General features: G+C 42.2%; 1 protein-coding gene across 5 annotated transcripts in view; it reads right to left on the reverse strand.

The window, feature by feature from the left end:
- The window catches only part of AFAP1 (actin filament associated protein 1), a 49,824-nt gene that overhangs the window by 2,965 nt on the left and 24,020 nt on the right, over nucleotides 1–22,839 (reverse strand). For 2 of the 5 annotated variants that reach the window (XM_053394901.1, XM_053394900.1), the window contains exons 7-17: nucleotides 20,875–20,967; nucleotides 18,515–18,599; nucleotides 18,015–18,164; nucleotides 15,886–16,097; nucleotides 13,414–13,559; nucleotides 11,433–11,568; nucleotides 7,004–7,261; nucleotides 5,016–5,130; nucleotides 2,008–2,172; nucleotides 1,367–1,557; nucleotides 95–256 (exon numbers count right to left, since the gene is read on the reverse strand). In XM_053394901.1, the coding sequence (XP_053250876.1) occupies nucleotides 95–256; nucleotides 1,367–1,557; nucleotides 2,008–2,172; nucleotides 5,016–5,130; nucleotides 7,004–7,261; nucleotides 11,433–11,568; nucleotides 13,414–13,559; nucleotides 15,886–16,097; nucleotides 18,015–18,164; nucleotides 18,515–18,599; nucleotides 20,875–20,967 (1,713 nt within the window). The remainder of the gene's footprint in view (nucleotides 1–94; nucleotides 257–1,366; nucleotides 1,558–2,007; nucleotides 2,173–5,015; nucleotides 5,131–7,003; nucleotides 7,262–11,432; nucleotides 11,569–13,413; nucleotides 13,560–15,885; nucleotides 16,098–18,014; nucleotides 18,165–18,514; nucleotides 18,600–20,874; nucleotides 20,968–22,839) is intronic. The other 3 variants (XM_053394902.1, XM_053394904.1, XM_053394903.1) reach the window with 3 other exon arrangements.

Below are 22,839 nucleotides of genomic sequence, written 5' to 3' on the forward strand. Positions count from 1 at the left end.
ACAGAAAACTGGCTCCTCTAGTGTGGGCAAAAAGCAAATAAGCCAAGCCTGTAAATATTGGCAGAGTACCATCGGACGCTGAGGCAGATCTCACCTTTGCCTTCTGAAGCACATGGCCTCTGCATGGAGAAGTGCTTGAGGAGGAGTGTCTTTTCAGGACTACAGCACTGTTCACAGGCACAGAACATTCAGTATCACTTGTATCACAGCTGGAGATAGGTGAATTCTCCAGAGTCTGATGCTTTAGAACTGGAGACTGTAAGAATACAAAACCATTTGAAATCATGACAGCTATCAAAACCTGCTCCTTGGTCTCAGGAACCATCATGCAAATTTAGGATGCAATAGCTTAAGAGGTGTGCAGGTGGACCATGAGCAAACAACTTTCCAAAATGTATAGATGGGACTACAGAATGTGACTGATCTGATCTGAGATGGTTTACTAATTGCCTTTATCTGGTAACAAGATCAGTACTTTAATGCAGTGGTTCCCAATTAGCTAATTACTGAGGGTCCCCTATTTTTCAAAAGTCAAGCACTGACCCCCTACTTTCAAATTTTTTGATACTGCAAAGCCATTTTTTGAACAAAATGTTGGCTAGCCCCTAATAAGAAAACAATTTTAGGAATGCTAAAAAACAAGACTAGGGCTAAGTGATATCCGGTTTTCAACATCGTGATACATCAGCAGCTAAACATCACAATATTCCAATATATAATGACGTCTGAAACTGGAGATCAGGCGTGGGGATGAGCGAAGGAGCAGCCATGGAGATCAGATGGAGGTGGGAGGCGAGGAAGGGGAGTCACTTCCACTGCACGGTTTGAGTGGGAGGAGATAGGGATGGGGGGTGCATCAAGTCATGATCAGCGGGGCAGCCAGGGAAGATGCACGTCCACTGTGGCTGCTGCTGCTTTCCTGCTGACTGAGAAAAGCCGCTCTGCCTCAGTGCCAGGGGAAGGTAGTGCCACAGTTTCTTAAAGTGAGGGCGATCAGCTGCCCTGTTCTCCATCCGCGTGAGGGAAGGCAGCTCAGATCAGCAGTGTTATCGGCTGAGATCATCATGTGATATTGACGACACCTTGAAATTGGCTGCTCTGCTCTCTCTCACGTGAGGAGCGATATATTGCTGCATATTGCCGGGTTGTTATTGCGGTGTGATTTCAAAACCGGTTTGGGCCAATACATTGAAAAACTGCACAGTGCTAGAACAGACCATAAAATTTGTAATATTACCATGCAAAAATGACAAAAAAATCGCTTGGAGGAGGCAAGGGATGGGTCCCTGGACATCCTGGGTGTGTTCCACTGACTCCCAGGGGTCCCCGGATCCCTAACTGGGAACCACTGCTTTAATGGAAGTACCTGTGCAGTTGAGGTTCCTGATTTAGGCTCAATCGCCAGTCCCAACGTGATGCCACCAGCCAAAGCTTTCTTCAGGTTCTCTTTCACCTCTGTCAGCTCTAGTTCCAGAGTAACACGTTCAGACTCTTTCAACTTACACTCCTCTTCCAACTTCTTTAGTTTATCTTCAAGGATAATTAGTGTTTTCCTACCTGAAATTCAGAGGCAAGGTAAGTGATATCTGAGGCAGGGGGAGATTTGTACATTCCTAGTTACTCAATGAGGCCACAACCCTGCAAGCAACTTCAAGACGGAGGCATAAGACTTACTGCAATTTGACCAGATACCATCTTGGTTTCTTCCTCCTTTGTAATATCTAGTTGAGTTTACATCTCTGTCCTGGTGCCATTACCCCTATGACTCCTTTAATGATTATTCAGTAGTAGTAATAGGAAGAACCAATGATAATATTTCTGATTATGTTTAATGTGTTTTATGCATTTTTATCCTATTTTATTTCCGCATATTGCTTTGGGGCATTCTGTTGTGGGAACAGACTAACTAACTAACTAACTAGTCATATACCTTCTCCTGCTACTGGAAGTATCTTTCCTGAGATTCTGGTCCTACAATGGTCTAAGAAGATCAAACACGCAACATACCAGCATTCGCTTCCAGGGCTGCTCTAAGGTCTTTCCTTTCCTTTCGAAGCTGAGCCAGGCGATTCCTCAGAGTTTCTCTTCTCCTCAACAGCTCCTCCTCTTTGGTCTGTAACCTCTTTGCATCTGCTTCAACACGGTTCTTTCCATATTTGTACTGTTCAGCATCTACACGTAAAGGTTAACTATTAGACATCTGAGAGCAGGAATGCTATTAATCTTACCTTCTTATATGGGGGCCTTGGCTCAGTGGTTAAGTATCTGCTTTGCATGTGGGAGAGCTAAGGGTCACTCCCTGGCACCTCCAGGTTATCCTGGGTTTCTCAAACTTGGGGTCTTCAGCTGCTGTTGAACTACAACGCCCATCAATCCTGATAACCGCTACTGCTGGGTAGGGATGGCAAGAGTTGCAGTCCAACAACAGCTGAAGGCCCAAGTTCGGGAAACACTGCCCTCGAGAGCCACTGCCACATAGACAACACTGAGCTAAATGGATGAAGGGTCATGACTCAGCATAAGGCAACTCCCCAGGTTCTTATTAATCAAAAAGCTAAGTCCCAACACAGACATTCTAACAGCCATCCAGCAGATGTGGCTGTTTTCCGAGGCATACAAATCCTTTCTCAAATGTAACCACCAAACCTTTGAACCGTATTCCAAGATCTCTGCTTGTCACATCTCTTTCCCAGTGGTTGCTGTAACCACGCCAACTGTGGTCCAGGAGTGTAAACCTTTCGGCACATTTGTTTTAGCTTCCCGGCATGTTTATGAACCACACACGACACCTGCAGCCTTGGGATGTCTGTCACTTGTGTGGTTTGTAAAACACACCAGGAATCAAACCCATGTGGGTTTAAATACCTGGACCAAAGAAAGAGCAGTCAGGAAGGCTGTGGCAAACATGCCATCCAAAATTCTTAAGTAATTAACAGGAAGACTGAGAAAAGAAGATGAGAGTTTAATTAAGTTCCCTAGTTGTTCAGTAATTAACTAGTAATTGGAAATCACCAAATTCATTACCAAATGCTAACTGGTAGGACTGTAACTTTCAGATGACCTGAGAGTTAAGAAGGGCATGTATAAGAAATGGAAGAAAGGAAATCACAAAGGAGGAGTAGCCAACAGTTGCAGCGGGAAAGTCAGGCTGGCTAAAGCTCAGAATGAGCTTGGGCTCCCAAGAGAGGGTAAAAAAGATAAAAAATGTTTCTTTGGCTATGTCTGAAGTAAGAGGAAAAACAAGCAAGTGGTAGGTCCTATGTGTGGGGAAGAAGAACTACTCAACACCTACTTTGCCTCTGTCTTCACCAAAAGGAAAGCGATGCTCAGCATTGTGATAACAGAATAAATGATGTAAGGAAGGAGCTGCAGCCCAAGATAGGAAGAGAGAAGGGAACACCTAACTACTTTAAATGAATTCAGATCTCCAGGGCCTGATGAGCGACATCCAAGGGAGCTTGCGGATGTAATTTCAGAGCCTTTGTATTTGAGAATTCTTGGAAAACAGATGAGGTCCCTGCAGACTGGCGGCAGGGTAATGTTGTCCCCATCTTCAAAAAGGGGAAAAAGGAAGAGCCAGGTAACTATCAACTGGTGAGCTTAACATCGATATCAGGGAAGGTCCTTGAACAGAAAATTCAAGAGTCGGTCTGTGAGCATTTAGAAAAGAAAGCTGTGATTACTAAGACCCAGCATGGGATTCTCAAAATAAGTCATGCCAGACCAATCTGATTTCTTTTTTTGATCAAATTACAAACTTGGTGGATTAGGGAAATGCTGTGGACATAGCGTATCATGATTTCAGTAAGGCTTGTGACAAAGTCCCCCATGATATTCTCACGATGAAACTGGTAAAATGTGGGTTGAACAAGGCAGCTGTTAGATGGATTTGTAGCTGGTCGACAGACCAAACCCAAAGAGTACTCATTAATGGTTCCTCATCATCCTGGAAAAAAGTGACAAGTGGGGTGGCACAGGGTTCTGTCCTGGGCCCATTGTTCTTCAACGTCTTCATAAACGACTTGGATGAAAGAATTGAGGGGATGCTCATCAAATTTGCAGATGACACCAAACTGGGAGGGATAGCTAATACTGCAGAAGACAGAATCAGAATTCAACATGACCCTATCAGATTGGAGAACTGGACACAAGCTAACAAAATGAATTTCAATAGGGACAAATGTAAGGTTCTGCACTTAGGCAGATGCATAAATATAGGCTGGGGGACATCTGATTTACTAGCAGTACATGTGAAAAGGATCCAGGGGTCTTGGTAGACCACAAGCTTAACATGAGTCAAAAGTGTGATGCAGCAGCAAAAAAAGTGAATGCTGTTCTAGGTTGCATCAAGAGAAGTCTAGTGTCCAGATCAAGGGAAGTAACAGAACCCCTCTATTCTGCCTTGGTCAGACCACACCTGGAATAATGTGTCCAATTCTGGGCACCACAATTTAAGCAGGATGTTGAGAAGCTGGAAGGTGTGCAGAGGAAGGCAACCAAGATGATCCAGGGTCTGGAAACCAAGCCTTATGAGGAGCACTTGAAGGAGTTGGGTATGTTTAGTCTGGAAAAGAGGAGACTGAGAGGAGATATGATAGCCATCTTCAGATATCTTAAGGGCTGAAACATGGAGGAGGGAGCATGCTTGTTTTCTTCTGCTCTGGAGGGTAGGACACGAACCAATGGCTTCAAGTTGCAAGACAGGAGATTCCGACTAAACATCAGGAATAACTTCCTGATGGCAAGAGCTGTTCAGCAGTGGAACAGACTCCCGCGAGAGGTGGTGGACTCTCCTGCCTTGGAGGTTTTTAAGCAGAGGTTGGATAGCCATCTGTCGTGGATGCTTTAGCTGAGATTCCTGCATTGGCAGGGGGTGGGACTAGATGACCCTTGGGATCCCTTCCAACTCTTAAGATTCTACAATTCTATGTAGCTGATTAATCAGTTAACTCATTAAAAACATTTTAACTGACTGAAAAAGTGGGTTTTTCTTTCCTTAAATAGGAAACACTCACTAGAATTGCTGCGTTTTACATTTGAAGCAGATTCTGATTTCTTTTGTGGGTTGTTTAATGTTCTTCCTTTCCCCATTATTCCATTTGTAGCAGCAGAAGCCTTCTTTCCTTTAAACTGATAGAAAAAATATGTGTTTAGTAATTAAATATATATTTAGCAGTAATTATTCAATGACAGGGTTTACACTTTTCCTAGATCAAAGCTTCAAAACTGTCCCAAGCTGCCCAGTTGAAAGCAGGTGACAAGTTTAAAAAACTAGGTCAGCTGGGAAGGATGCTTCTTCTGAAGCCGCAAAGATAAAACAAAAAGCACCTGCAGTTTCTTACTGAGCAGAACACAACAGTGAGACTGCACATTTCTTAAGTCACAGGCTACAGGTGACTATTCAAAATTTTGAGGAACCATTCAGAATGTGCCACATGGTTTTGCAAGGATCTATGTTGCTAATTAATCGCAGTGCATGCTGCTCAAAAGACCACACTTTGTCCCTCTCTTCAGGAACCTGGGAAGGAAGCAAACCACAAGTGCTGGCTTACTGTTTTGTATAAAGCAGCATTTGTGGTTCACTTCTCGCCTAACAAATTACCAAGGTAAGCCAGAAACAAACTTTGGCTTACCATCATGGTCTGTTGGAAGAGAAACAAACAATGAGTGCTGGTTTACTCCCCAGGACATTGGAGAAAGAAGTCAGGGGAGGGAAGTTTGGGGGGGGTACGCTTGAGCAGAATTGCTTGCCCCCTTTTGCTATGGTTTAAAGTGAAGCATGAATCAGGTCAGTATGAAACTTTACCCCCCCAAAAAAAAGAAAGTCAATTTCAAATTTGCATACAAAAAGCAGAATTCCAGCCCTAATTCTGCTGCCTGACTTCAAAAGTAACTATACTGCCAGATTTTGACTTTTCTACCTCAAAGCTGTTTTACATATAACAATTTCAAACTTGGGGAACATGTACAGTTGCAATCAAAATTATTCAACCCCTATTGCAAATCAAGTTTACTATCAAAATTTACAGGCTTTCAGCTGTTTGCAATGAGCATTATTATTATTATTAATTGAATTTATATACCGCCCTATAGCCAGGGCTCAAAAACAAAGGCAATTGAAATAGCTCAGGAAACACCTTGGGGTGGATTCAGATGAGCAGCTTAGTTGATAAGCTACCAAAGCATTTTTTTAAAAAAGATGCTCCACAGTTCAAATATATTCCAAGATAAAGTGGTGACCTTGCCACTAGGTTGTTACTACCTTGCCAACAACAACATCCTGCCCAACTGCTTGTGAAGGTTTTCACCAGGTCATTTTTTACTCTGAAAATGCCCACCATGCACGGGGTTCACAGACTGTTTTGAGCTTCTGAAAGAATAACACCCCAGAAAGAATTTGAAAAGAGAATGGGGCATAGAATTGAGCACACATACAGATTCAAAATGTAACTTTTGTATTCAAGATTAGTGGATGTTTTCTTGTGGAACTGAAGGGTGCCTCCTATACAACAGAGTGGAAAGGCTCAGGCAGTATGAATTACATGTGGTTTCTGCACTCTTACTGACAGTACAGTACTGCCAACACCTGTGTGTGCATGTGTGTGTGCATGTGCGTGCTCTACTTTTAAAATCTAGCCCAGGCGTGAACAACCTATGGCCCTTCAGATCTTGTTAGATTCCAAATTCCCATCACGCCATGCCAGCGTGGTTAGTGGGACTTGTAGAACAATGACATCTGGAGGGTCAGTGGTTGGTAGCTCTGCCCTAGACTAAGGCAATGAAGAGAATCCCCTGGGAGCATAGCATGGGTTGATGGGCTTGTGTTTTATTTCACTGATTCTTCCACCCTCCCCAAAAAATTGCGCATTTTTATGTGACTATTAACAACACAATGGGCAATGCAGCATGCCGCCTTGTTTAAATTTCAAGCGTTTGGTGCCAGTGCATTATCTCAGAGATACACAAAAGAAAGTTGGATTAAGAGAAATAAGCAGTGCAGTACCTGTGACACAGATCCCCTCCCCACAGCAGAGGTATTAGTGACAGATTGAGCAGAAGACAGATTGGATGAGACAGGATATTTATAGTGGTTAGAGGACAGTTTGTCAGTAGATAACCTATTGGTTTTTCGGTCTGCTGGTGGGTAGCGTGCAAAGATTTTCGGAGACGGCAAGTTATCGTACAGGCCCATATTATCATAAAGCCCATCTTCTCTCATGTTTCTGCCACGAGAAGCAGGAAAGCCATCTTCCGGTTCCCACTGAAACACACATACTTAGTAAATTAACACAAACATCATGCATTGGGGGGAAAACATGAAACCATTAGAGAGTTATCTCTGAGATCTCCTTCTCAGCATGCATTGCCTCCATAAGGATCTGCTCTAATTTTAATTACCATAATTCTCTCAGTTCTTGAGTTACTTTTGGAGGCTGTAGTAAGGTTCATCAAGGCTCTACTGAAAGGGATACCATGGGGTTGCCATCTTGGGTCTATTCCCCACACGGCCATAATATGGGAGGAATTCAGCATCATGCTGTTAGGAGTGTTCAGTCAGCACAAGTATTTTTGCTTGCCAGGTGGAATGATCTCCCCTCTTCTCCCCCGTGAACCGTTCTGGGGGATTCTCCTGACCCCCCAGAGCCAATTTGGCAGGGAGGCGGGGAGAGAAAACGTTCTGCTGTGCTAATGGGACTCATTGCGCTTGCTCCTGCCACCACAACTATTTAGTTCAATCCAGCCCTGTGATTCCAGATGCAGCATTTATGCTATCTGTCCTTACTGAACCTACAACACAAGTGCCAATGACATAATAATGATACAGAAGTTGGCTGGTGGGTCAAAACCGCAAGGAAAATGCAGAACATAAAAATTTTACAATCACAATACACAATGCTGGTAAATAGAGAGATAGAATGGAAAATCAAAAGACTGAGACAGAGGAGTTTCGAACATGCCAACAAAACGGGAAAGCTACTATCCTGGCAACTGAAAAAAAGGAAGGAACAGAATACGATAAACAGGATAGTGGTGGAAGGAGAAGAGATAAACAAACCTAAGGAAATAAGGAGAGCTTTTTTGGATTTCTATGGAGAGCTCTTTAGAAATACTGGAAAGAATAGGACCAGAAAAATAGAGAGATATTTAACGATTAAGAACATCAATAAGATCCCCTCAGCAGATAAAGAGAAATTAAATGCCCCAATTGAGATAGAGGAAATCAAAGCAATAATAACAGATTTAAAAAACGGGAAAGCCCCAGGCCCAGATGGGTTTAGTAGTAGATATTATAAAGAAATGGCACCGGTTCTACTGACTCCACTACAAGAAGTAATGAACAACATTCTTAATGAAAGAGAAATACCGGAGACGTGGAAGGAGGCGCTGATTACATTAATCCCAAAACAAGATTCAGATTTAGAACAAATTAAAAATTACAGACCTATTTCCCTATTAAATATAGATTATAAGATCTTCGCGGGAGTCCTTGCAAGAAGATACAAGGCCATCTTAGTAAAAAATATCCACAGAGACCAGGCCGGCTTTCTGCCGGGTAGGCAAATGAAAGATAATATAAGAAACATTATTAATATAATAGAATATTTAACAGAAAGATGCGACAAACAAGGCATATTGTTATTCGTGGACGCTGAGAAGGCGTTTGACAACGTAAACTGGGAATTTTTGCTGAGACAACTGGAACACATGGAAGTAGGTACTGAATTTTACAACGGGATAAAAGCAATCTACACGGAACAAAGGGCAAAATTGTTGATAAACAATGTGGAGACAGAAGAAATAACAGTAACTAAAGGAACAAGACAGGGATGCCCACTGTCCCCACTGTTATTTATAACGATATTAGAAGTACTACTAAACTCCATCAGAGATAATAAAGGAATAAAAGGAATCAGGGTCGGCCATCACGAACACAAAACTAAAGTCTTCGCAGACGATCTGGTTGTAACAATGGAAGACCCACTGGATTCAATAAAAGAGGTACTTAGAGAATTTGACCAATTTGGGGAAGTAGCGGGCTTCAAATTAAACAAAAGGAAAACAAAAATAATAGCTAAGAATATGCAATTAGACAAATTGGAGGAATTACAAAGAGAAGCAGAAATAGAAGTGACAAAAAAGCTGAAATATTTAGGGGTATGGATAACACCAAAAAATATAGACTTATTTAAAAACAACTATGAAACTGTATGGAAAGGGGTCAAGAAGGATATAGAAACGTGGGGTCGGCTCAAATTGCTATTCTGGGGAAGAATAGCTACAATTAAAATGTCGGTACTGCCAAGAATCCTATTTCTTTTTCAAAATATCCCGATCATTAAAGATATAAAGATATTTAAAACCTGGCACAAAGAAATTTCTAGATACATCTGGCAGGGGAAGAAGCCGAGAGTAAAATTTAAATTATTAACGGATATAAAAGAGAGGGGAGGCTTTGCTCTCCCAGACCTAAAATTATATTACGAGGCATCCTGCTTATGCTGGGTCAAAACATGGATAAAACTGGAAGATACGGAAGTGTTAGACCTAGAGGGCCACGACAATAGATCAGGGTGGCATGCCTATCTGTGGCATGGGAGGAAGAAAGGACATAAGGGATTCGGGAATCATATATTTAGAGGTCCCCTGATAGAGGTTTGGGAAAGATATAAGGATGTGTTAGAACCCAAAACACCCCAATGGCTGTCTCCATTAGAGGTTATGTCGGTTAAAAAGACCAACATGAGAGCCAATTGGGCAACTTACGAACAACTCCTAATGAAGGCGGAAGGAAAGTGGAAAATGAGGCCGTTTGAGCAGGTCAAATCCCAAGTATATGACTGGCTACATTATCATCAGATAAACGATATGTTTAAGAAAGACGTTAAAGGCAAAGGATATGCTGACAAAAAGTCCAGATTCCAATCTGAGATTTTGGAGAATAACATAAAAACTCTATCCAAAATGTATAAACAACTATTAGATTGGAATTTAGGTGACGAGGAGGTTAAGGCGGTAATGACACACTGGGCTAAAGATTTTGGCCGTAACATTTATTTTGAAGAGTGGGAAAAACTTTGGAAACATCACCTCAATTTCACGGCCTGTGTGTCACTAAAAGAGAACTTAATGAAAATGTTCTACCGCTGGTATCTGACCCCGGTAAAATTAGCCAGAATGTACGGATCTTGCAACAAATGTTGGAAGTGCAAAGTAAGGGAAGGGACTTTCTACCACATGTGGTGGGAATGCCAAAAGGTCAAAGAGTTCTGGGAAAGCATACACAATGAAATAAAGAAAATGTTAAGATATACTTTTGCTAAAAGACCAGAGGCGTTCTTACTAGGTTTGGTAGGAAAGGAGATAAAAAAGAAGGACTGCAAACTGTTCCAATATGCTATAACGGCAGCAAGGGTGTTGATAGCCAAAAACTGGAAACAAGAGAGTTTGCCGACTATAGAGGAATGGAGAGCCAAACTACTAGATTATGTGGAGATGGACAGGATGTCAGGAAAAGTTAGATATAAAAAAGATCAGAGGTTTGTCAAAGATTGGGAAAGTTTTACGGAATATCTGAAAAGCTTAACTGATGAACAGATAACACTAGTGGGTTTCAAAGGTGCTCTGTAGAAGCAAAGGGTAATGCCTATGGAAAAAGGAAGAATGAGAGTGACTTATGGCACTACATACAAAGGAATGCGGATTTATTTATTTTTTTGTTATTATGGACGATTCGTGGAATGGCAGAAGGAAGTCCTTTTTATTTTCTCTGTAAAAAACAAGAGTATTGATATAATTTGATCTGTATTTTGATTTTTACAAATTAATAAAAATTATGCAAGGAAAAAAAACAAAACCGCAAGGAAAATGAGATAGCAAGCATCTGGCTATACCATACTAGGATGTGGCCTGGTTCATATGTAGAGAAGCTGCTTAAGAGACCAGTTTGTTTTGGTAGAGACGACCTCAAACCAGTTTCCATGATGTCCAAAGCAGTTTAAGAGCTTCTAGAAACCAGACTCTCATCCTGCTTTGAACACAGAGCTTAAACCACAGTTTCCTAGTTTGAGTATAATGAGGAAATGGTTTAACAAGTCAAGAAGTCTCCTTTGCAGCCAGGAGAAGAGAAAGGGGATGAAGGAGACAGCAGCATCAGCAGCATCATTCTCATTTCATTCTTACTTTGTGAGGTTCAGAGCTGATCAAATCTTAACTTTGAACTTTTCTCTGGGAGTTGCATTAATGCTTTGGCTAATAGAGGACTATTGAACTGTATATATTTATGCTGATTTACATGGGCATGTAGTATTAAAACTATATGCCCTACTTTCAAAGAATCTGTACTTGAGACATAGCAGTATGTTGGGATCATGCCCAGTGAAACTCTGACAAGTGACTTTGGGGGCTCAACACACGTAAATGATTTGACCTACACAAAAATCAATTCTTACTGATCCATTTATGCAAGGAACATCGTCATAATGAAGTGCCATCCCGCTGGGACACGCATAGCCATTGGCAGGATTTCCTCGATAAGGATTAGTAGACAGAACCCGTCTGTTCATAAAACTAAAACAAAAGCAAAAACAGAACAGAGTTTATGCTGAAAGCACACACAGGGAGTAAGCATGATTCACCCTTCAAATTCTTCCTTGCATTTCTCCCTGCCTACCGAAGGGTTTTTCATTACAAACACACCCAGTATGGTATCACAGGCTGAAGTGTAAGCCAGGAATCTATCATTTAGCAATGCATTGTGTGGGTGGCGGTGGGAGAGCAGTTCCTGTACACATTAAGGAAAGGGCCAAAGATGACTACAAGATTTGAGGAACAAGGCTGAAGTTTTAAGAAATGAAATGATACTCTTAAATCTTCCTAGTGGTAGGAAGTTTCTCAGGAAGGAGAACGTATTTTCTGGAAATGAAAGCATGTTGTTGCAAGTGGTGTCAGCAAATGGCTTCAGCTTTTTTCATCACAACTTGTAGCTCCAAAACAACAAATAATGGGAAGAGATGGACTTCACCTCACTAGAAAGAATCATTATAAACATGCTCTTGATTATACAAAGGTGGCTCTTTCCCTAGGGCCTGTCTGTAGCCAGATGATGATTGCTGCATCCCAATGCTGTTTTGGGAAAGTCTGGGGCCGAGTGGATATACTGCATATACAAGTTGCTTTGATTAAATTAGTAACTTGAGACATCATTAGAAAAATGCCAATTATGAATTACTAATAAAAACCTGGTCCTAAGAGAAAGGCAGGGTGGGTCCTTCCTCCCCAACCCATGTATCTTCTCTTTCAAGTATCTGGCAGTGGTTCAAGATTTCCAAAGCTTTCTCTATTTTTGCAGGTTGGTCCTCCACATGGCAATACTGATAACACTTGAAAAGTGCCATGGGGGGCTGCTATCATCTATAATTATAGGTATGTTAGCCAACAGGGAAGAAGTACTTCATTTGATATTTAAAGGGGGTTTGAGTTGACAGCAGGTCTTCAACATGTAATTAATTGATTAATCTATTTCAACACTTTTAATTTACTTTAAACGATGTTAAAGAATCATGCAGAATATTTTAAAAATAATACACATACATTTATTAACAGTGCTTATAAAACTGCAGTTGGCAAGCACCATCTGAAAAAAAAAATTCCTTTGCTTCTTGCTTCAGAAATACTGCTTTTAACCTTATGCAAATTTATTGGTTATTCAACATTATTAATCAATTAGAATTTATTTGATTGGGCTGCAGCCCTGATTCACAGCAGGTTTTTTGTGAAGCATTTTGAGTGAACACGAGTGTTTAACAATAACTTCACAATGCTCTGATACTTCATTCAGAAGTAAATCTCACTGGCTTCAATTGAATTTACTTTTTGGCAGATGTGTTTCGGACTGTAGCTTAAGTTGTTTGATGGATTAGAAATGGATACCTTCAGCTTCTACTCACAACTTCAGGCTATCACAGACAAATCTGGTACCACTGGTCTAAATTAAGCCAGACTATGGCTGGCCGAGCAGCCTGTTCCTAGCAGAGGGAAAACAAGCCTTTAACCATTCTTTTAGCCAGTTGGTTGCCAGGTTACATGACTGGGGAGGGGGCTAAGGAGCCTTCCTCTCTGCTCCTGCCCCCACACCCCTTTTTAAGGGTTTACATCAGCTTATTTTAGCCACCTGGGATGGAGGAAATACAGAGGTGCATCTCTGGCTGAGCAGAGGATGAGGGAGTTAAGCCGACACAGCCCAGTTCCGCGAGGAACTCCTTAAGGCCAGCCGGAGATCCACCAAACCCTAACCCACGCATCCAGGAGGATCTTCCTATAGGATTGCTCCTTACATCTTTTTGAGCATAGAGTCAAAACAATGAAGAACCTAGAGTTCCTGAAAATGTTCTTAACTGGTTTAGCTCCTCCTACCAGAAGGTCTGTTTTGCGGCTTGAATGACACTTGCCGTCACATCCACATCTATGTAGTCATAGTGCAGAGTGCCAGGATCTGCAGAGGAGCCACTTTCAGCCAGCAAAATACCAATCCACCTGCCCATGTCTTCTGAAGATGAAGCCTACACAAAGATGGGGAAATTTCAGGCAAACATGCACTCTGGTCACTTGAAAGGCATCGTTTTTCATTCAAGTGTACTTTTTTTCTTTATCGAAAACAATGCATTCGAGTGAACTCATGCCTCACTCTTCAACAGAAAAACATTTTCAGGACAGCTCACCAAAATCAAACTAAAAACAAGAAGAAGAATGTACAAAAACAAGTAAGCAGGATCAAAGCAGCAATTAATACAATTACACAAAATTAAAAGCCTAAAGAAAGTGTAATTGGCAACAGAGGCACCTCTGTAGAGAAGAGCATTTCGTAAGTGGGACACCACAAAAGAGAGGTCTCTCTCCAGTCGCCGCCTCCCGCACATCGGATGAATGGCACCCCCCCCAGGTGACATGGGAGGTGGGAAGCCACCAGTTAGCTCTATTGGTTAGAACTGTGTTTCCCAATTGGGGGCCATATGGCCCCCTGGGGCTGCTCAGGATATTCCATGGGGGGCAAGGTGAAAATCATGTGAATGGGGGGGGGGCACGCACAAGATGAGGCTGGGGGGCCACAGAGGGAAGTGAGAAGAGAAGTGATTTTTATTTTTCTAATCCTGATTGGCTAATTATTATTAAATTATTATCCGCTTGGCTCTTTTCTGTCAACTGCATTTTCCAGGAGCATTCCTGATTTGTTTCTGGCAGAAGAGGGTGATTGCTCAGGCTCCCATTTTGCCCAGTAGAGTCCGCGATCCAGACCCCCAGGTCAGGTAAGTGCGGTGGTGGGGTGGCAATGGGCAGGGCTGGGCGAGACTGAGCTGCTTGTTGCTGCCGGCAGGGCTGGACCCGTGGCATCCTGGGCCTGACTCCACAAGGCACAGGGTGCAATCCACCCCAGTGCCTAGTGGATCAGGGCCACTGGATGTTGTCAAGGGGTGCAGGGCCCATCGGCAGAGTCAGTCTGGCTCTGCAAGGTGGGGGGTTAAATCCACCCCAAAGTGTCTACTCAGAAGAAAGCAGGACTGAGTTCAGTGCACCTTACTCCCAGGTAAGGGTGTGTGAGTTTTATCTAGGTGGCTCCTCCGGATAACAATATCTTTTTGCACCAGGTCAGTGAGGATCACATATGCAGAACTCCCTGTACACCTCGGTGTCAATTAACTTGGGTCAAATAAGTATTGCTTACTTTTTATAATACATGGGAGGTGGGTCTCCCTCGGGAGGTTCTGGACTCTCCTTCCTTGGAGGTTTCTAAGCAAAGGTGGGATGGCCATCAGTCATGGATGCTTTAGCTGAGTTTCATTGCAAGGGAGTTTCACTAGAAAGAACCCTTGGGGTCTCTTCCAGCTCCATGATTTCATGTTTTTTCTGCTTCAACAATATTTCATTATGTTCCTATCATTTTATGCAATTATATTTTGTATAAAAATTGCAAAAATAAAAAATGTTCTATTTACAAACAAAACATTTAAATAGCTACCTTTCTACCTGTAGGATGGGGGGGATGGGCGTAGCCAGTATTTTTGCTGGGGGGGGGCAGACTTTCGTTAGGGTGGGAGAATATCCTATTTGTATTGATTTTTACTTATTTGGGGGGGCAGCTGCCCCACCCCCCTTGGCTATGTCTGGGGAGGGGCACAGGAAGGAAACAAGGTCGTAAGGGGGCCGTGGTCTGAAAAAGGCTGGGAAACACTGGGTTAGAGCACGGTGTTGATAATGCCAAGGTCGCAGGTTAGATTCCCACACAGGCCACCTGCATATTCCTGCATTGCAGGGGTTGGACTAGATGACCCTTGCGTTTAACTCTACAAGTCTATGATTCTATGTTATAGTATAGCATAGGCAATAATGGCAGTATTGCCATTACACAATCATACAGAGAGGTTAATGAGAGAAGCACTACATTCAAATGTAAATATTATTTTGTTTTCCGATTATCTTCTCCTCAGGGACTTAGTGAGAAGTGGAAACTAAGAACTGAAGAGAGAATCCATCTAAGCCACTTTCTGGCCTGATATTATAGTTCAATAGTATAGTACACTGCCTTGCAAATTAGGGTAATCTTGAGACTGATGTGCCCTACAGATAAGATTTGGAAGAGAGCTCAATTTCCCCCAAAATAGAAGCAATTATTAGACAGTTTAAATAATGGAAGCACTATAATAAAGACGTTTCAAAAGCTGTAAATTGATCCAACCATGAAAAGTGTGGGACAAGAGTGGGAACAAAGGAAATCCTGCTTCCAACATATAATTGGAGACTTTCCTAGGTATGGCATACATTGTTTGGTCAGAGAATGGGATTTTGCTTATGTCACTATTGGCAAAGGATAAGCACACTAAACAACTTAACCTCTAATACGGCAACCTCTTGTGCATTTCGAAGCAGGCGGAATGTCAAGGGGTGTTTGGAGTCCAATCCTGGAATAACTTCACAGCCACGGAGAGGAATAGAGACAATATGGGTCTTTAGATCTGTTCTGTCTTTGTGGAAAATGAGCTTATTATCTTTCACTCTGCACCAGCGCTCACGCCACCGGTTATTTGACAGCACATTAAGATATCCTGCAAAACACAAAGACAGGCACTTTCCACTAAAAAAAAAAGAAGTTCATTCAACTGGACCCACCACAAAGACCCCAAAATCAATGGCAAACTTGTGGTCAAACAAATGCCCTTCTCTCTCTGCGGTGGCAAGGAGTGCCTGTGGTTGTGTCACCACAACACCATGGGCTCCTTTGAAATGATATATACCCACAAGGCTGTATTACTGGTCAGCCTGTGTAAGGTGTATAAACCTCAGGACAGAGTCATATGAATATGTAAATGATTTGACACACCAAGGCTTATTAGGGTTGTTGTTCATCTCAGCTGTATCATAATTGTGTTTATTGGGGGGGACGGGACAAAATCATTTTTTAAAAAAATCAAGTCAACTCTGGTGCTCATTGAAATTAAGGGCGTGAAACTGAAAAATAAATACTGCAGCTGAGCTGAAACAGGGGGTGCTTTTAACTAAAGCTTTACTGAGCCACAGAAAAGACGTCTGTCTTTGGGCACTCTCCAGCTGGGGTGGTGGAGACAGCGCACGTTTTTACCATGCAGCTGCACGACTGTCCAACGCACACACAAGACATGTGCTCTCTCCCCCAAGAAGCAGAAGCAGCAGCTTCCATCTTTCTTTTAAAGTAGAGCTCTCAATGGAAATGTCTGAAGGCGGTTTCCAGGTGTGCTTAGAATCTTCCCCACAACAGAAAACTGAGAACAGGAAGGAGGCTTCCAAGTGTATTGATTCAACTGCACTTAGAAGCCTCCTTCAAACCCACTCAGGGCTGGAAGCTGGGGGCTGGAGCAGGCAGGTCAGCACATTCAGGGACACTGAGGGTGGGGTAGCAGGACTGCCCCCACCACGAGTTGCTTAATCAAAATCAACACAAGTCTGCATTAGCATATTGTCTTTTTTTCAAAGACCTAAGGGAGAACCAGGTACACAGCCAAGCATCTCTGATGATTGCTACTCCATCAAGGTCGGCTGCCTCTGTAGAATGCCATGGAAACTTTAAAGAAAACTCTTTACCTTGGGGCATTTTTCTCTATTACTCTTGCTTGAAAGTGGATGAGGACCCACTTCTGGTGTGTTTATTTGATTGTTGTGTTTATATCCCACCCTTTTCTCCAAGGTGGTGTGTGTGTGGTTCTTCCCCTCCTCATGTAATCCCCACACCCAGCCTGTGAGGTAGGCTAGGCTGAGAGGAAGTGGCTGGTCCAAGGGCGCCCAGTGAGCTTCATGGCCAAGTAGAGATTTGCATCCTGGTATCCCAGGTCCTACGATGACACTTTAACCACTGCACCACACTTCTCAACACTGTAGAGATGGAAAAGGTACTAGAGAGCAATAAAAAGGGGCTGCATGTAATAGTAAACCATGTTTTAGCACTATGAGCTTGCGCAGGAAGACACAGCCACAAGCACATGGCGCTCTCTCTCTCTCTCTCTCTCTCTCTCTCTCTCTCTCAACAACTCCTATACAGCAACCAGGAGGAATTCAGCAGAGTTTAGTTGCACTTTCCACAAAACCTGGCTTGTCAATACCTGCAAATTAAAGATTCTGGTTAAAATGAGGAGTGTTCAAGCTTCATAACCCATACTTTGAAGCTGGATTGTTTAAAAACAGACCAGAATTTGTTTTAAATTATGATCTGTGGTCCATACAAAGCAAGCCAGGTCTTGTGGAAAGTGAACCTAAGCACTGCTTAAGTCTTCTCAACCACATTTGAAGTTGGGACACAGATGAGAGTGGAGATGCCATAGTCTTTAAAGCTACTATTAAATCATCAGAGCCCAAATTCAGTGGGTGAAAGAGGAACGTAACAGCAAACCTAGGAGATTGAAACACCACTAAATACTGAAGTTTGGTGGAGCTTTTTCTACCTGTTGCCCTTTCAAGTTTAATTGCAGGTAACAACATGGGAAGTTACTCACCACAAGTTGGGATATCTTCTTCAGCTGATGAGGTTTGTTCATCTGTGGAGGGCTTCTTCTTTCCTAGGCCAATTATCTTTGTTATTTTCTTCCCTGTTACTTTAGACACAGTGCCCTTGGAATCTGTTTTAGAGCTCTTTTTCCTCTTTACTATTAAGAAAAGCATGCATGTGTCAGTCTTGCAAGATTTCAAAATTTCACACCTGCATCTTTAACAGCAGCCCAGCATCTACTATATACTTTGGAAAGTTGTTGTCTATGCATTTGGAGACCTCTTAAGATATTGTAACCAAATTTTGTGTGGTGGTTCCTGAGCTTAAGGAACAGGTTTTCAGCTATGTTGCGATACAACTGGACATCGTTATGAATCAAGCTGGCAGAATGAACCTTTCCTCAGAGTGAATGTATATGAAAATTCCATTTTTCTTTTCACCTTTCCAGCACTTAAAATACTGTGAACATTTTATGGTGTGACTCAAACACTGTCAGTAGCATATTACCTTGCTCTTTCCCATTACAGGTGGCAGCTATTCCATTTTCTACAATCCCCTCACCATCAGAACTTGGTCTTTCTGAAGATAGTTTCTGCAGGAGAAAAGAACTAGGTCATTAGTAATGGGGTCACATTGGAACTGATGTATTATGAATCAGAATGTGCCAACTATTTATCTGGCCATGGGACAAATTTGAGACAGTCAATAATTTATTTTCAAAAATTAACCTTTTCACAGAAGCATTAAATACATAATATTTGTCAAACCCACTCTATATTACATTATTCCTCCACTGTGGAATTATCTGTACAATACTTTTGTAAAAAATGATCAAAGTGCTTTGATTCTCTCTATATAAACCACAGTCCAGATTTACTTTCCTTCAGTAGTTATTTATAAATGACCCGGGGGAGTCATGTGGAGCTCAGTAACAAAATGTAAAGTACTGCATTTCCTAATAGAGACTATACCTCTGCCCTTATTTCCCATTACATTTCTGCCCATGGCCTTTACTTGACCGCCCTTGGATCATTCTCCTCAGTGTTCTTGCTATTCTCCTAACAGAAGAGGGAGTTCATTCTAGCCTTTATCTGACACCAGATCACTTGCATTGCGATTAAATGCCTCCTTAAAACCACTTTTTTAGCACCGTTTGGCTTCACCTCTAAATTCCCACCCAGCCACAACTATGACCCTTTTACTTGTGACTGGCCTGCCCCTGGACAGTCATGTGTCAGAGAAGATGCCTGCAGGAAAGGAGCCTAGCCATGAACAGCTGCTACTGCTACTGCTTCTGGCTAGACTTCCATCAACTCAGAACTCCCAGTCATGCAGAGGTCCCAAATGATAGCAGCATTACTGCACAATGCTTTTTATATTTGTGGTGCTACAAAAAGACAACAGGAAGAAAATTAGCCTATCCACATGTACATCTGAAAAGAGCTGTTAAATCTTTTCACAGTACACCTTTTACCCTCTTTCTCTTCATTCCACTTCCCAAGGATTTCTATATTCATTTTCTTTATGCATATATTTAGTCCTTGATCTCACTATGCTCCAAAATTTAAGCATTCCTTCATTGTGCTGATGTTCCTGAAAATATCTGAATAATGGTGCTGGAATCCTGCCTGTCCTTATAACTTCTGTGCTCACAAACAGTCAGAGCTCTCTTTGGCAAACACTGGGCCAAAAACAACATTCACAGCAGTTGCAGAAGAAGATTGCTCTTATTCGTGTATGAGTGTGTTGCAGTTGTTTTGAGGGAAAGCCTTTTTCCCATTTCCTTTTTGCAGTAAAAGAAAAATAAACTTTTTTGTAATTCATTTTCCTCCACACAGGCTGATGCCCCAGCACCCAAAGTACACATCTCCTCCTCATCTGTTCTGTTAACTTGCAGGCAGGAGCAGCAGCAGCAGGAAGAGTGGCGGCAGAGGTGTGCAGTGAATGGAAACTAAGTTTTCCTTTCTCTCCTCCATCACCCTAATGCCCTAGGCAGCACAGCACATCAGGGCAGAACACCCAGAGGACTAAGCAAAGCAGCCCAGAGGAAAATTACCGTGCTTTGTCGTCTATAAGACGCCCCCATGTATAAGATGCCCCCTATTTTGGGGGACTGAAATTTCAGAAAATGGGGGGAGATGGCAAAGCTTTTTTTGCGGAGGACTGCCCGGAGCTGTTGAGCTTTTGGGAGGGGATTACCGAGGGTTGTTGAGCTGGCACATTCCTCTCTCCTGCACACGCCTCTCAAAATCTGCCTCCTGTCTGTCCCCTCGCCAGAAGAAGCTGCCAATTGCCTGCCCAACTGCTGCAGCGTCGGACAATCAACACCACCCATTGACGCAGCAATCAATAACACACACAATAGCCGCTGACAGCAACCAATCAAACGCCCACCCTGTGCACTATCCATGTATAAGACGATGCCCACTTTTTAGCATGGTTTTTAAGGGGGGAAACCTCATCTTATCCACGGAAAAGTAAGGTATGTCTCCAATGGTTCCCTGGGCTTCATGCCCTGAAACTGGAGGGTATCATTTGTCTACCATGTTTGACTTTAAAGATCAGGCAGATCAGGAAACCAAAAATGAAAGGTAATTAACAAGAAAACTAAAAGGACAGTGATCTTCCAATTTTTTCAAAACAGACATGGGGAAGGGTGCTTGTTTTGCAAGTCTGTGTGCCTGAAATGATTAGCACACAACTAGCAAAAATGTATTACTTTAAAATGTAGAAATCCTCATTTAAGATAGTGACATATATGAAGAGACTCTCAACCAAACCATTATTCTTAGAAAAGGTTGACTACCCATATTTCATGGTGCAACACTCATACACTGCATTTTCCAGTAGTCTTATTGTACAATTACCTTTTCCAGTTCAGTCTTGTGAACAGGAGAATTAGATGAAGGTCCATCTGAATCTGTAGCTCCAATATAGTTGCTGCAAACTTCCTTAATTACCTTCAAAGAAATGCAAAAAGAAAAGAGCCATTTTTTCTTGAAACTGAAGATACTGTACTGGCGGGGAGGAGAAAATATAAGTGACTGGGATTGTAGTTAGCTGCTAACTTGAAAATATCATAAAAATATGAATTCCGATACTTCTCAAGGATGCCATTTATACTTCCCATTATGTTTAGTCAGCTTCTTTATGCATGTCTTGGAGGAGCCACAAGGTAAAGAGGTGGAAGGTTTCAACTTCCATAATAGCTAAACCCAAATCTGAGACAGAGAAAGGCTTGCATAAAAGGGCCCTGCAAACCAACATCACAGGACTGAGCCCTGAGGCAAATAATACTGTGTCAGACACTTTAAATACAAATTATCCAATGTAGGAGCCTCGAAACAGCAATGCAGCAGTAGGGACAGCCATGGATCCCAATATAGTCCATTCCCCTGAGAGGTGCATGAAAAAATGTTGAAATACACACACAAATGCCACTTTTGCCCTGGCTGGAACAAGCCAACAAGACTTCAGGCATGGGGTTGACCTTTAACTCTGCTCAGTCTTGCTGCTCAGGACCAGGGCTTAGGATTGCTCGACCCATCTCGCTTTTTAGCCTTCTTGCACAACCACCATTTATAGAAATAGCTTACAACAGTTGTCTGACCCTTCATAATTTTCTAAATTTCCATTGATGCTATCATTTTTTCAAGCATCATGTACCACATCAAAACAATTTTATAGCAAGTGTAAATTATGTAAGTTATGTTGTCATTGCATTATTCCATGCCAGGGGTCAGCAACTTTTTTCAGCAGGGGGCCGGTCCACTGTCCCTCAGACCTTGTGGGGGGCCGGACTATATTTTGGAGAGAAAAAAATGAGCAAATTCCTATGCCCCACAAATAACCCAGAGATGCATTTTAAATAAAAGGACATATTCTACTCATGTAAAAAAATGCTGATTCCCAGACTGTCTGCGGGCCGAATTTAGAAGGTGATTGGGCCGGATCCGGCCCCTGGGCCTTAATTTGCCTACCCATGTTCCACGCCATTTATTTCAATGCAAAGAATCGCAATGGGGGGGACGGGGACGGCAATCCATCACATATCATTTGTGGAATGAAAACAGCAGCAGCAACAGTAAATACAGATAGTATTCACTTGATTGATTTCAGTTCTGGGTGTGAGACGAACAAGCATACATGGGAAATTTCCGCTCCCACTTCTGTTTCCACCAGTCATTCCTGACAGCAACAGAAGACGGTGCTGGAATGGAGACATGTCCTTGCATGAAACCTCCTTCCCAACATCACAATAGAACGAGTTCTTTTTTTCCTCTAGTGCCAGCTGTATCTTCCTACTTATTTTGGCATTATAGCCAGATGGGATACGGATTTTCTGTTCTGCCACTCTGGAATATATCTCGATGGATTTTTCAGCAACACCACTATACTTAACAACTTTTACTTTTCTTCTGTATCACAGGCACCCCCACCAGACTAGTTAATAATTCTTTTCAAAGCGTCCTCTTTTTAAAAAAAATGTAAGGAAGTTGGAGTAACAAGGCTGATTTGTGGGACAAAGTGCTAAGCATTTTTATCTAAAAAATGTGAATTCTAAAACAGGTTTGGAAGTATTCAAAAAAATTCAAATGGGTGTACTTCCATTTACTGCAAATGTACTGCACTTACACAAAAAAAGCTGCACTTCTGCTGCTGCCTCTTTCATGACCCTGACAAAATTGCTCATATTTTCAGCATCTGCTCATCCCACAGAGTCAATTAGTTTTGGCCACACACAATAATGGAAGTCAAAGAGAGGACACAAGAAATAACTTGGCAGTGATCATGGAGCTGTATCTGTGCAATCATGCATTTTCTCAAAGGCC

Source organism: Podarcis raffonei, chromosome 7 (genome assembly GCF_027172205.1).
Source record: "Podarcis raffonei isolate rPodRaf1 chromosome 7, rPodRaf1.pri, whole genome shotgun sequence".
Taxonomy (NCBI): Eukaryota; Metazoa; Chordata; class Lepidosauria; order Squamata; family Lacertidae; genus Podarcis; species Podarcis raffonei.